The following is a 13624-nucleotide window of genomic DNA, read 5'->3' as shown; positions in this document are numbered from 1 at the left end:
AACCAATGTTTTTAAAGGTAGGTGTGTTTGTTTCTTGATAAAGAAAAGTATTTTTTATTAAAACACACATGGTAAAACAAATAAAGTAAAATAAATAAATAAAAAATCATCAAATTCACATGCCAAATACATTAAATTTTGCAGATGCATTAATGATATCTTTAATAAAATATTTTCCTTAGAATTTCTTAAAATCAGATGGAACTGGGTAACATACATTTATCTGACAAAAAATAGTTAAATAATAATTTTGATATTTTATATTTTCAAGTGATTTTATTTCTTCATAATATAAAAAACTAATGATTTGTCCTATTCTCAATTTGGCATATATTTTATTATTTTATTTTGATTTGATTGAATTTTAGATCCCAACATGTATCTTTAAGATATAACAAAAAACAAATTAATTGATTAAGTATAAAAAGATATTAAAAAATTGATTAAAATTGTTCGTGATGAATTAAAGAGTAGTGACACTGTGATTTAACCTAAAAATAAAACAAACGAAAAATGGAGGGGAAGTGAAAATAAAGGTAACAAAAACAAACCATATAATATAATGATATAATGGTTTGGAAAATGGAAACTCACTAGAGTCACTTTGTCTAGTATCGTGAGAGATTAACGCTTTTGGTTCTCGTGCTCCATCTTAAAAATTTTAAGATTGGAAATTCAAAATTTATAATTTTCAATATTATGTATAAATAAAATGGAAATTTAATTTGAAAATATTAAGTAATATTAAAATGAACCAGTTTTGACCCAATTAGATATTTTATTCACTTTTACTCGAAGTTTAAGGTAAATAAAAAATTCAAATTGTGATATTAATTTAAGTATATTTAAATGGATTTATCTTAAATTCAAAATTATATTTTTGGATTTTCAATCTAATCCATTTAACTAAATTTGAGTCAGAGATATAGATTAGATAATTTTTTGGATTTTAAAAATCTAAAATCAAGATTTCTCCCGATCGTTTCAAATTATAAAATGGTAGGTTGAGCCAAACCCAAGTAAGGTGACACTGAGTCGGACTTTTAAACAAGTCATCTCAACCCAGGTCTAGTTGAGTCAACCTAGCCAAGGTCAAGCTGGGTGGTTTGGGCCCAAATCAAGCTAAGTGGGCATGGGCACAAGTTAAGTTAAGTAATCCCTGATCCAGATAAAGTTTTGTCAATCTGAGTCCAGGTCGTGCTAAGTCAACCTGAGCATAAGTTAAGCTAAGTGAGTCTGAGACTAGGTTGAGCCAATTCAGCCTCGGTTCAAGTCAAGACGAGTCATCCCAAGCTTCCTAGATTGAGCTAAGTCAATTAGAGGCCAAGATTGACACATGTCAGTCAAGTTGAGATTGAGTCGAGTCAACCTGGGAGTAAGTTGAATCAATTCGACCCAAACTCAGGTCGAGTAGAGTCGACCTTGGCTTAGGTCAAGTCAATTTGGCCCGTACCCAAGTCAAGTTAAGTTAGCCTGAGCCTAGGACATGTCGAGTTAGAGTCAGACTGGGCTTAAGTCAAGTCGAGACAACTTGGGACCGGGTCGAGTCGAGTTACAGTCGACTCGAGCTTAAGGGATAACTCATACCCGAGTTGAACCGATTAAGCCCAAGCTCAAGTTAAGTGGAGTTAAAGTCAACTCGAACTAAAGTCCAACACATACATAAATCGAGTCAACCCATACCTAAGTCAAGTTGAGTTTAATCAAAGTCAACTTAGGCTTAAGTCTAACACAAACCATCATTGAGTAGAGTTAACTCAGTCCCATGTTTGGACAAATGAGGTTAGGTATGATCAATTCGAGTTACTGGTCTCTTATTAGCCTGCGACGTCGAGCCTACATCGGGGTGGGTCATGTCCAATAGAGTTAGGCAAGACCTAGGTAAGACCAAGTATGGTTAGACTAACTGTAGGTCAAGTCGAGTCGGGTAAAATCTAAGTATAGGTGGGATAAGGTGGGATTAAGATGAATTTTCTAAGGTTAGGCCAAGTCAAGTTAGGGTTATTTTTGGCCAAGACATCAAGCTCATATCAGGATGAGGTCATGTCAAGCTAAGTTAAATCGATCTATGTCAAGTCAAGTTGAGTCAAACTATTCCCAAGTCGAACTAAGTCATTTTGGCCTCATATTTAATCGAGTTGTGTTGGATTTGTTTGAGATTAGGTTAGGTCAAACCAAGATCAAGTTGAGTCCAACTTGATGTAGATCGAATAGGGTTGAAGTGAGATCAAGACGGACAGGTCAAATCAAAGCAAGTCAAGTTCAACTTATGTCTGATCAATACACATAAAATCGATTAAGTCAATCATACATCAAATTTAATCTAATTGACAAAATAATTTAAATTTAAATTTAATCTAATTTAAAATTGAATTGAAAAAAATCAAATTGATTTGATCGAATTAAAATGAATCTAACATTTATATCCGTTATATATTTATTGGATTTGGATTTTCAACATATAAAAACCCTACTAAATAATTTTTTACTGGATGATTAGTTTGCCTAAAAACAAAAGAAAACATCTTATTCTTCGTAAGTTTGTTGTCAAAGAAAAGTTATTCTTTATTTTTTTTTTTGTCAACATTCACTTTGGCAGGGGTAATTAAATATGTTAAATAAAATAAAAATTAAAAAACACAAAAATGATAATATAAAACTAATATTTATGACGGTTTTTGTAAGTTTCTAATAAAAAAACGTGGAATTTTAAATTATTTAAAATATTGGATATTTACAAAATCACGTTTTAGACTAAATAAATCCAATTGTATATGGCAAATTGGTTACTAGTTCCCATTAGTTCATAAGAGAAATCAAATTTATGAAGGTGTTTTTTATAGTATTTTTCATAAAGAATATTAGTATATATACATATATTTATTTATTTAGTGAAATTTACATGGGTATATTTTACTTAATGGGTCTTGCGCGAGTTTCATCAAATAATTAATATTTTATTACGAATATTCTTTCCGTTAAATTGCAAAATTTATTATACAAATTGTTATTGAAAACTTACAAAAAATAACTTGATATTTAAAAGTTAAAAGTAATTATACTTCATTTTTTAACTACATTTTTTTATTTGAAATAAAATTTTAAAATACTCTATAGTCTATATTAATTATTCCAAAACTAATTTTATCATTAATTTAAAACAGAGTCATAAGAATAAGTTTATTGAAAGAAACAACTTAATTTTTTTTTGTATTTTTTGACGCTTAACTAAAAATTTAAAAGTTTGGTAAAAAAGGTTTCAATTATTGGGGCTTCCATAAAGATTTAAACTTATGCGCATTTAAATAGAAGTGCAGGTTCAACTAATACAAGTAACACCCTGCGACGTTGAAAGTTAGAAGAGGGTTTTAGCTTTGATTCTAAAAAAGTTTTATGTGTACTAGCGGGAAAGATTTTTTATTTCTATTATTATAACACATGTAATACATCTTACACAATTAATAAATAAAAAATTCATCTTTAATTGTTCAATCAGTATTAATAATGAAAAATATTATATATAAAAGAAGAAAATATAATTAAATATGTTTATCTTTTCTTTGTCTTGAACTTGCATAGAGACTTAGTCAAATTGTTTTATCTTTTACTATCATCGTCAACCAATTCCCCTCCATATCCTCCATCACCAGCATCTTCTTATTTTTAATCCTCCATATCTGCGGAAACAACAATGTCTTCTACAAATAAAAAAATATCAGACTAATGAAAGCGCCGTAAACAAACGAAAATTGCAATACAGAGACAATTATTGAAGATGATAGTGATGTGTCTGAGCAATCATTGATGAAGAAAACGCTAACATTGATGACCGCGTATGATATTTATGATGTTCTTTAAGGTATCGTCAATACTAACATTTTTTTGGTCATTGTTAGTATTTTTTCATCATCAATGTTAGCGCTTTTATATATATATATGATGTTCATTGGGATGAAGCTTTCAACTCCTCTCTTATATAAAGAGATAAAAAAAAGTTACTTAAACAACTCAACATTAAAAATACTCCTTTACAAATGTGAGTTAACAAATATTTTAACAAAATATTATCTTTTTAGTTATAATATGAGCACATGTCATCCTTCTAATAATATTTGAGTGAGTTTTCTTTTTATCTCATTATTATATCATATATTATGCTTATAATTTTATCTCTAGAGAAGTTTCCATTCATCTTTATTGTATTTGAATTCCATTCATGAACAGATTCCTTGGCCCTCACAGTGTTTATTGTTAGATATTCTTAACTCTGAATCAACTAGTACCTATCTCACAGTTGTCTCAAGTACAGGGACAAAATGATTTTACAAACGTGTGAGTTCTTGAACAACTTACTTACAAAAGCTGACCAAACAATATTGACTATTAGTTTCACCTTCCCTTCCCTTCTCAAACTGCTGGTGGTGCTCTGATATTTATTTGCTTTGCCACAGATCGCAATTGTACTCCACACTGCACCAAGTTAGCACCGGAGGCTTTGGGATCTGAGCAATGTAAGCCCCTTTTCTAACTTCTCTTTTAAGAGAAAAATGTTTACTCTCTGTCTCTTCTATATATCATCTACCTCCTTTCATCTTCTATATACCTATGCTCCTCAAGTTTTTCCCTTCATTTCTTCTCACTGTTTTCTCAAAAAATCATCACTCAAATTTATTAAATATTCTAACATTCTTAGTTTCTTAAAACCATTTTACTGTCTCTACTCTTACAAAAGTCTTAAAACACAGATTCCTTTTTGGACATCATCCACTTATTTTTGCCCCAAAAATTACATGCTTTCTTTCACACTGAATAGTATTTTTTTTTGTATATACCTTTTAAATTAATATATGTTTTCTATCATCACAAGTTTTTTCATATTCTTAATTTATCAGTAGATATGTGTAATTGGATAGCCTGACCAATGGGAAAAACCTCTGATACTAGGAATTTGTAGACTAAAGCTGTAGCATTTAGCTGTAGAAAATCATGTTAAGTCTCTTTTACTATCCAAAATCGCCTACCATCTTATGCAGTAGTGTTTGTGATCCTAAATATTTTTTGTTATCCTAATTAACTTTACTAATGCTTTGGATGCATGTGCAGAGCCTCACCAAGTTTCTGCTGAGCTAATAACACCAGTTTCAATGTAAGTTCATTGCTTATCATCTAGTGGCAAAGGTTATATTATTTTACAAGCCATTTTGTTTCTCATCTTGGGCTAACTCTGATTATACAATCGGTTCTTTATTTCTACTTTTCCTGTTGACATTGTTCTGAGAGGCCATGAAAAAGTGTCTTTGAATTTATTATTTTAATTCCATTAGTGTGTATTAATAGAGGAAGGTGGCAAGTTGATGGTGAATAGATGATGATCCCTGACCTCTAAGAGACAGGGATTGAAATGGAGAGTTATATAATAACTATTTTTGTGTATTTTTTTTAATATGTGGGTCTAAACTGAGAGAATAGGATTTTTTGGTCTTTCTTTTGTTTTTTCTCTTCAATCAAATAAAAAATGAAGCTAGTAAAAAAATGAGGGACTAATAGTAAATTTAAATAGTTTTAGAATGATTAGAAACATATTTTTATCTTATTTCAAATTATTTTGAAGATATTAATTTTAATTATGTGATATGGTTAAAGATGAATAAGAAAATGTGATATTGTTGAAGTTTTAAATTGTTGAAAATAATTATTAACATGATATTTAACATAATTATTATTATATAGTATTAAACATTAAAGTTATATATAAAATTTATCTGTTACTAAAATTATAAATAACAATTAATAATAAAAAATATATATGTATATGTTTATTAATGTTAAGAATTTAATTTTTTATTAAATACAATTATGGTCATTATGAAATTTTGAGAATCAATTAAAAGAATTTCAAATTACCTATATAGATGGTAATTTCGTTAAGATTACTTAGTGATATTCTTATCTTACTGAGAACAAGTTCTTTTGTTAGTTTTTTTACAGTAAAATCCTCTTTCTTGTTAAGTCAGCAAACATGTCACTAACTAATTTTGAAGAAAAATACAACAGTTGAATGAAGCCAACTCAATGCTATAAGTTATTTGATTCTGGTACATATCATATGTCTAACATGATAAGCATCACTTAAAGCAAAAAATGGAACAGTTTCTGACTTGCACATGTCAATCTAACCTGCAGAATTGTAGCTTCTTGGCTTTCTTATGGATTCCATTGAAGCAAACTTCACCATGCAAAGCCATACAGAGGAAAAACAAGGTGTGCACACCTATGTTGCTCAGTGGCCTATTTCCTCTCTAGCATGGTCAATGCGTCGTGACAGAAGCCCTCGTCTTGCCATTGGCAGTTACTTGGAAGATTACACCAACAAGGTTGAACTTGTGCACTTCAACTACGACACCTTCAATTTCACCACCGACCCTCGTTTTGCGTTTGACCACCCTTATGCACCAACAAACATCATGTTCTTTCCCTCCGAGGATGACACCAATCCAGACCTCATTGCCACCTCAGGTGACAACCTTAGATTATGGGAAATCCACGAAGATCATATTCAACTAAAGTCCCCCCTCATTGGTAACAAAGTTAGTGATCACTCGGCTATTACCTCGTTTGATTGGGCTGTGTTTGATACTCGTCTAATAGCCACTTCTAGTGTAGACACCACATGCACCATCTGGGACATTGAAAGGGAAGTCATGAAGGCACAGCTAGTGGCACATGACAAAGAAGTGTATGACATTTCATGGGGTGGGTTCAATGTCTTTGCTTCCGTGTCAGGTGATGGTTCTGTGAGGGTGTTTGACTTAAGAGACAAGGAGAAATCTACTATAATTTATGAAAATCCTGTGCAGGATTGTCCTTTGCTCCGATTGGAATGGAATAAAAGTGATCCAAGATTTATGGCCACAGTGGGATTGGACAGCAACAAGGTGGTGATATTGGATATCAGGCTTCCAACCACACCATTTATGGAGTTGAGTAAACATAGAACATGTGTTAATGCGATGTCATGGTCCCCAGATTTTGGACGACATTTGTGCTCTGTTGGCGATGATGCAAGGGCCTTCATCTGGGACGTTAAGGACTCAAGGAATGGCTGTGAGGTGGAGCCGGTGATGTGGTACGGATCATCAGCTGAAATCAACCACGTACGTTGGTCTCCAATGCAGCTGGATTGGATTGCCCTTGCTTTCTTCAACAACTTACAACTACTCAAAGTCTAGTTTTTCTTTCTTTTATGTGTAATGTGTTGAGTGAAACTTAATATATAGAGTCTCGATATATTTACACTAAGATACTTTGAGGCTTCCGAGGTCAGTGAGATTGTATTCGCGATGTGGCAAGTTTGGTTGAAATGTATGAAATAATAAAATTTTAGCTTAAATTGAATCTCACTGCCTTTTACTTTCTTGTTCAAGTTATCCGTGCAGCCGTTGTTCTCGGTGCCTCCGTTTTGTTCGAGTTCTTAGTGGTTGGTCCCTCTCAAATTCCGTTTTCAGTTCATTTGTTTTGTGATACTGACGTTCTTCCGTTATCGTGTTTGTTGTTGTTGGTTTGTTCGTTGACGTAGTCGTCGATGTGATGTGTTATCCGTGGTGGTACTGTGTTTTTTGTTTGGTGCAATATATTATACCGGTTAAGTTATCCAACACCCAAAGCAATGACGACTATACAAGAAAGACGTTTCTTGATTTCCAACGTCCAACACCAAAAAAAAGTATGCTTTGTGCTTCGCTTGCTTGCTTGCTCTGTGCTTCGCTTGCTTGCTTGCTCTGTGCTTCTCAATGTTTCTTTCTACCTTCCTTCGAGAAGGTCGTTCCTTCTTTTTTTTCTCTCTACGACGAGAAGGTCGTTACTTCTTTCTCATCAGAATTACAAAAAACCCTACTACCACATCTTCACCTAATGACACGTGTAGGGCAAGTATATGTTAGACGAGACCGCTGCTTCTTACTCATCATAATTACAAAAAAACCCTACTACCACATCTTCACCTAATGACACGTGTAGGGCAAGTATATGTTAGACGAGACCGCTGCTTCTTACTCATCATAATTACAAAAAAACCCTACTACCACATCTTTACTTGATGACACGTGTAGGGCAAGTATATGTTAGTGGACAAAAGTGTTAATAAAACATTTTCGTAATATATAATAACACTATAAAACAAAGTTGTGATGTTATTCTTTCAATATTGCATTTTAGACCTTTTCTTAAAATACAATTAATTTTTAAAATATAGCATGAACACCATAAAATTCATACATTAAACATTGAATGTGACATAGATACTTAGAAAAAAATATAGCATAACATCAATAAATTTATATTACATGAATATTTATACATCATTGCTTTGATATTGAGAAACAATATAAGCAGGTATTTAAAATAGGGATGAGGATGCATTGACCCCATAAAAAAAAAACACTCTCTTAATATTTCTAAATAATAATAGTTTAATAATATCTGTTTTAGTTTTTAATTTAAAATTCTAATATATATTATTATATTATTAAAGCGAGTTGTTAGTGAATGTTATTTTTTGGAAGAGTGTCAACAGTTTTTTTCTTCAAATAGCTATCATCAATTTATCGCGATAAAATTGCCTGTGATATTAATTCACTTAAAATAAAGATTTTTCTTAAACATGAGATGAAAAATTAAAATGTAATTAATGCCGTGCTTACTTTTTTTTATATTATAGAAAAACAAAACTTTCACTATTTTCACTTTTTCAATTATACATTCAATCATAAGCAGCAGCTATTGTATATACTATTATAATAATTATCTTAAAAAGTTATAGAAAAATACTTTCGATAAGTTAACAGTATACTTTTTTACATTGTCAACTTATACCTATTAAATTCTAGTTAGAAATTTTGAACACAACTTTTATATGCAAATATATATATCTATCTAGTTGATATAAAATTTAATTAAAATATAATCTTTATATTTACAAATATTATTTTCAGTTTTAAATAAGCATTTATTAGGTGAAATAAACATACTAAATCCTAATCCTATTCCTATAAATAATAAATAGTAAATCACGAGATGGTGAAAATATATTATCTTTTTAGCTATTAGCAATTGCTTGTGACACAGTAGCTACTAATATATTGGAATCACTGGAAAGTCCAAAAACGTTGATTAAAATTAAGGCGAGAAAGAGTGGGTGGGTCAAAATTGGGAGCAAGTCCCATCTCAGCTCTGCACTTTTTTCCGTCAGAAAAAATCTCTGTTCTGTGGATTGCAATCGGAGACAGAGATAAAGTCCCTTCTTGAGCATGGCAATGACAATACACGGTAACTGATCTCTATTTCAACTTTCTCCTCACACTACCGATTCTCCTCACTGGAATTCTCTTTATTACTCTAATTAGGTCGCAATTACTTTCGCTTCCACTACCGATTGTTGCAACAGGTTTCTCCACAACAAACGGATAAAACTTAACTCGTTCACAATTTGCTTAGGGTTATGAATAGTAAATTTCGGTAGCAATTCATTTATTGGGTTTTCGTATGATCCTGGTGGGAATGGGGATTAGGGCATACCAAGACAGTCTCTTCACACAGAAACGATGGTTTATGAAAATTTTTAAGAGCATACAATTAAACATCAAATTTGTTAGCAGTAAATGGTCCAGGCTGTAATAAAATTGGGACTTTGTGCTTGCGTGTTTGCTTATAGAAATCAATGATGATTTTTCCATTGCAATATTGAGTTCAAGTCCAAAAAAGTAAGAATGCAAAACACATGCTGCAGGGTAGCTTGGATGGTAAGGTTAGAGGTCCAAAATAGTAACCTGCGTATGTGTGTGTCGCCATCACCCTCAAGGGAATTGGCTCCTCCAAAGTGAGAGGAGTGCATTTTTAGAGGATATATCTGTTTATCAGGAGTTAGGAGATTCTGATAGGTATACTCATACACATATAACAAACTATAAAAAAGTTGTTAAAATCTCAATTTTTTTGGGGTACCAGTTTGAAAAGATAAATCCCACTCACAGTATATTTATTTTCATTTCATTTAGTCTTTTGGGGATTATATACTGCCATGGGATATGGCCAAATTCATGCAACACTTTTCCAACTAAGGATTTCTGTTTTCTTGCCTTTTTTCTGTTCCTTTACTTTTATTTTTTAATTGTTTTATTTCTCAATTTATACTTTAAATTATGTTACTGACTCTGTCCTGCATCTGATGTTACAAATTGGTGTTCTGGGACTATTCTCGTCTTCACAGTGTAAGTGTAAACTAAACTCTCTTGAGTTTTGTACCATGATGATTGATTATAGTGCAAACTAAGCTAAATCAACTTTTAAATTTCTCTTTCCTACACTTGCAGCCTTGCTGGGCTGGCTTTTATGTTCTCGGCTAGCATTTTGCTTCAGATTCTGGTATGTTTTTCACCATAAGGCTGATTGTGTATGCCCTATGCTTGTTATGAAATGAATAATGACTGTTTTTTTTTTTTTCGTTCACAATTAGGTTTCCTCCAACTTTGGTTTGATCAATTTTGAGGTCTTTAATTTGTTTTTTGATTATTCTATGCTTGGTTTTGATTGTTACACATTGCTATTTATAAGTCTGAAAAAAAGATTGTAGTGCTGTGGATGCAGTGGGATGTAATGGAATACATACTGGTCGAGTCCATAATCTATGGGCCAAATTTGTTAAACATGGAAAAAAAGATGATGATTTATTCAAATAGTTATTTTTTATATGCGATTGATACACGATCTAATTGAAATATTAGTCATCCAATCTGTTGAGAGAGCAAGTCTTAAATGTAATCCCATTTACTTTCTGTTTGCTGTGGCAGGCATGTGTAATATATAACAATTGGTGGCCCATGTTATCAGGTAAATTTGAGTCTTTTAATCTGGAAATGTCTTGTATATTAAAAAAGTTTAACGGTCAGAACGTTGCACCTGCAGCTCTGATGTATGTGCTGGTACCTATGCCTTGCTTATTCTTTGGAGGTGGATCTACTCAATTTCTAATGAGCCGTGATGGTGGGGGGTAAGTATCTGTTGCCATTTAGAGCTCAGAAAAGCTGTCTGATTTTATGTAGAAATAATTTCCATGCCATTGGCTTTTGGGTTACTACTATTCTGTTGTATACCTGTATGCAATGCAATCGGTGCTGCTCCTGTTTATATAACCTTTTTGCAATTCAATATGAATGCATGGAGAGTTATATTTAAATATTATTTGTTGCAACAGTAAATGTAACACCTGCTCTTGTGTTGCAGTTGGATAGATGCTGCAAAATTTTTGACTGGAGCATCAGCAGTTGGGAGCATAGCCATTCCTATAATCCTCAAACACGCACATATGATTGAGACAGGCGCAATGGTCATTGAGCTTGTATCGTTCTTCATATTTATATGTACTGTTTTATGTTTCCACCAAGCCAACCTTGACGATGATTGGTAAATAGGAAATTTCACAATGTTCTGACATCCTGCTAGTCACTAGGGTTCCTTACCATATAAGGGAGTTCAAACCTCTGTAAAGCTCTGCAGTAATTACTTTTATTGTCAATTTGTATTCTTGATATAGTAAGTTATTTGTGATTTTTTTGGTGGAGAACACATGACTTTTGACTTTCTTGGTTTCTTTATTCTTCATAGGGTGTCTATAATGTTCATGTATAACATTCTGTTAACATTATGTATATGTTTTTGCTCGCCCATGCTCTTGTGACAGCAGATAAACCTATCTTTGTGGTGACATGATTCCATTTTATTGTGATCTGTTATCTTATATAGCAATGTTTCAAAATTTCTGATAAATTAGACGTGTGAAACATTTAAATTAAACCAATTAAATATGAAGGGACATCTCGGAGATGGTTCTACTGTGATTATTATCTACTGTGATTATTAGGTGTAATTTGCAACGCAAGTCTGCTGCTGTGTTTGAGAGTCGGAAGAAATAGCTCTCTTCTATTCTAGAAAGAAATAGTTCTATGTTTTCAGGACTTGTACAACTTAGTGCAGGATGTTGACCACTTTGATAACAACTTTTGACTATATTAATAAAACCATTATTGTAGCAGAAAGATTTTAATGCACTTTCTGTCTTACAAGGAATTCTAAATCTTTGAGACTGTAGTTAATTCAGCTCATCTAAATCTCTTATATGAATAAGAGAAAGTGAATTCAAAATTGCCATTATTAACAAGTTAATTTTTAAAAACTTCATAGAAGTCAGAATGTTCAAGTTACAATGACTTAAGTTTTCCCAAAACACGAGTATTATGTAATAATAAATAAAATCTAAAATGTTGATAAATTATTTAATACTAATGTGATAATGATTAAATTATTTTAAAATAGTTAAATTTAAGAATTTTTTTAGTATTTTATTTTGTTTTTTTTTATAAATTAAATTTAATGTTTTCACATGTACTGTTTAAATTTTAGTATTTCAAACTATTTATAAATAATTTATCATACTATCTTCTTGTAAGTTACTTTATTAATTGTATAAGTTGGACAAGTTTTATTGTAAAATATTTTTCATAAATGTCAAAATTATAAAACTGTATCATTATGATTATTTGTATTCACCTTTATCGTAGAATTTTTCATCCTCTATACCTTGAACCTTTTATGGTTTCTATTAAAATATTTCTTGAATGTTTCAATAATAATATTTTTACTTAATGTTTTGATTATTTTTAATAATTAAAAATTTAAAAATGCTTACAAGTTTAATTTTAATATTTAATAAATTAAAACACATTTATAATTTTATATTTTAAAATGCGAAATGAGTATTATAAATCTTCACAGTTAAATGCATTTGAAGGGTTAAAATTAAAAATTAAAAGATACATGTTTATAAGTAGTCATGTGACCACAAGTTGACTTATAATATTGACCATATGTAGGGTTATATGGTTCAAATTAAAAAAATTTATTTTGTATGAAAGTATTATTTTAATTGAAAAGTAAATGAAAAATTATTAATAAAAAATAAATCTTTGACCAAAGAGAAATAAAAGAAAATTATCTTTTGTAATAAAAGAATTCTGCTCTCATAAATAAAAAGTTTAAGTACGTATTTTATATTGTGTTCTTTTATAGTTACAAAAAATAAATTGAATACATCTTTTATGGTCATGTTTTTTTTTTTTGTTCTTTTTAGTTCAAAATTAAAATGTAATTTTTCTTGAAGTCATTGTTTTAAGAAGAATTGGGTCCAAATATCTTAAACAATCTCTCATATTCAAATATTTGTGAATGAAACAAATATAATAGAAAAAGAAAATTTCACTAATCTTTCTCCTAATGAGTCATACAAAAGGGATTAATAAAATCTTCTTTGTATTGGCATCATCAACACTAATGACTTAAATTAATGACACGAACCTTTTACTTTCACGTTATTTGTTAAATAAAAGTCAAAACAAATTTTTTTTATAAAATAAATATTGTCACATATCTTAAGTTCATTGTTTTCTTACGACTCACACTGTTTTTTTTTTTCCTAAAGAAACATATCAGCCACTTGATTAGAGGAAGAAACCGAAAATAAATGAATATGAGAGAAATGACAATCAATTTCAATGTGTTTCGTTCTCTCATTAAA

General features: G+C 30.9%; 2 protein-coding genes across 4 annotated transcripts; both read left to right on the top strand.

Annotated features, from left to right (window-relative positions):
• Positions 1-4378: 4378 nt before the first annotated feature.
• Positions 4379-7395, top strand: LOC137814596 (WD repeat-containing protein LWD2-like). The gene is made up of 3 exons (XM_068617410.1): positions 4379-4511; positions 5104-5146; positions 6184-7395. Exon 3 carries the CDS (start codon positions 6207-6209, stop codon positions 7227-7229), a length of 1023 nt encoding a protein of 340 aa, XP_068473511.1. The 5' UTR covers positions 4379-4511; positions 5104-5146; positions 6184-6206; the 3' UTR covers positions 7230-7395.
• Positions 7396-9133: 1738 nt separating this feature from the next.
• LOC137814591 (vacuolar protein sorting-associated protein 55 homolog) lies at positions 9134-11758 on the top strand. Of its 3 annotated transcripts, XM_068617406.1 has the most exons (6): positions 9167-9324; positions 9402-10265; positions 10368-10419; positions 10845-10884; positions 10960-11044; positions 11278-11758. In XM_068617406.1, the coding sequence occupies exons 3-6, from the start codon at positions 10387-10389 to the stop codon at positions 11459-11461; spliced, it is 342 nt and encodes a 113-aa protein (XP_068473507.1). In that variant the 5' UTR covers positions 9167-9324; positions 9402-10265; positions 10368-10386; the 3' UTR covers positions 11462-11758. The 3 variants fall into 3 exon arrangements, with proteins under 3 accessions (XP_068473506.1, XP_068473507.1, XP_068473508.1); XM_068617405.1 differs by lacking the exon at positions 9402-10265 and having other exon boundaries at positions 9134-9324; XM_068617407.1 differs by lacking the exons at positions 9167-9324; positions 9402-10265 and having other exon boundaries at positions 10350-10419.
• Positions 11759-13624: the final 1866 nt, after the last annotated feature.

This window comes from Phaseolus vulgaris, chromosome 1, assembly GCF_000499845.2.
Source record: "Phaseolus vulgaris cultivar G19833 chromosome 1, P. vulgaris v2.0, whole genome shotgun sequence".
Taxonomy (NCBI): domain Eukaryota; kingdom Viridiplantae; phylum Streptophyta; class Magnoliopsida; order Fabales; family Fabaceae; genus Phaseolus; species Phaseolus vulgaris.
The sequence above is the reverse complement of the archived record's forward strand: the minus strand, read 5'-3'. Positions and strand labels throughout refer to the sequence as shown.

What these genes read in the sequence shown, in the direction of transcription:
- LOC137814591 (XM_068617405.1), top strand. Translation starts at nt 10,387, where the DNA reads ATGTTCTCGGCTAGCATTTTGCTTCAGATTCTG. An exon ending in GCATTTTGCTTCAGATTCTG is followed by an intron (nt 10,420 to 10,844) that starts GTATGTTTTTCA and finishes TTGCTGTGGCAG; the next exon opens with GCATGTGTAATATATAACAA. An exon ending in ATGAGCCGTGATGGTGGGGG is followed by an intron (nt 11,045 to 11,277) that starts GTAAGTATCTGT and finishes CTTGTGTTGCAG; the next exon opens with TTGGATAGATGCTGCAAAAT.
- LOC137814596 (XM_068617410.1), top strand. Translation starts at nt 6,207, where the DNA reads ATGGATTCCATTGAAGCAAACTTCACCATGCAAAGCCATACAGAGGAA.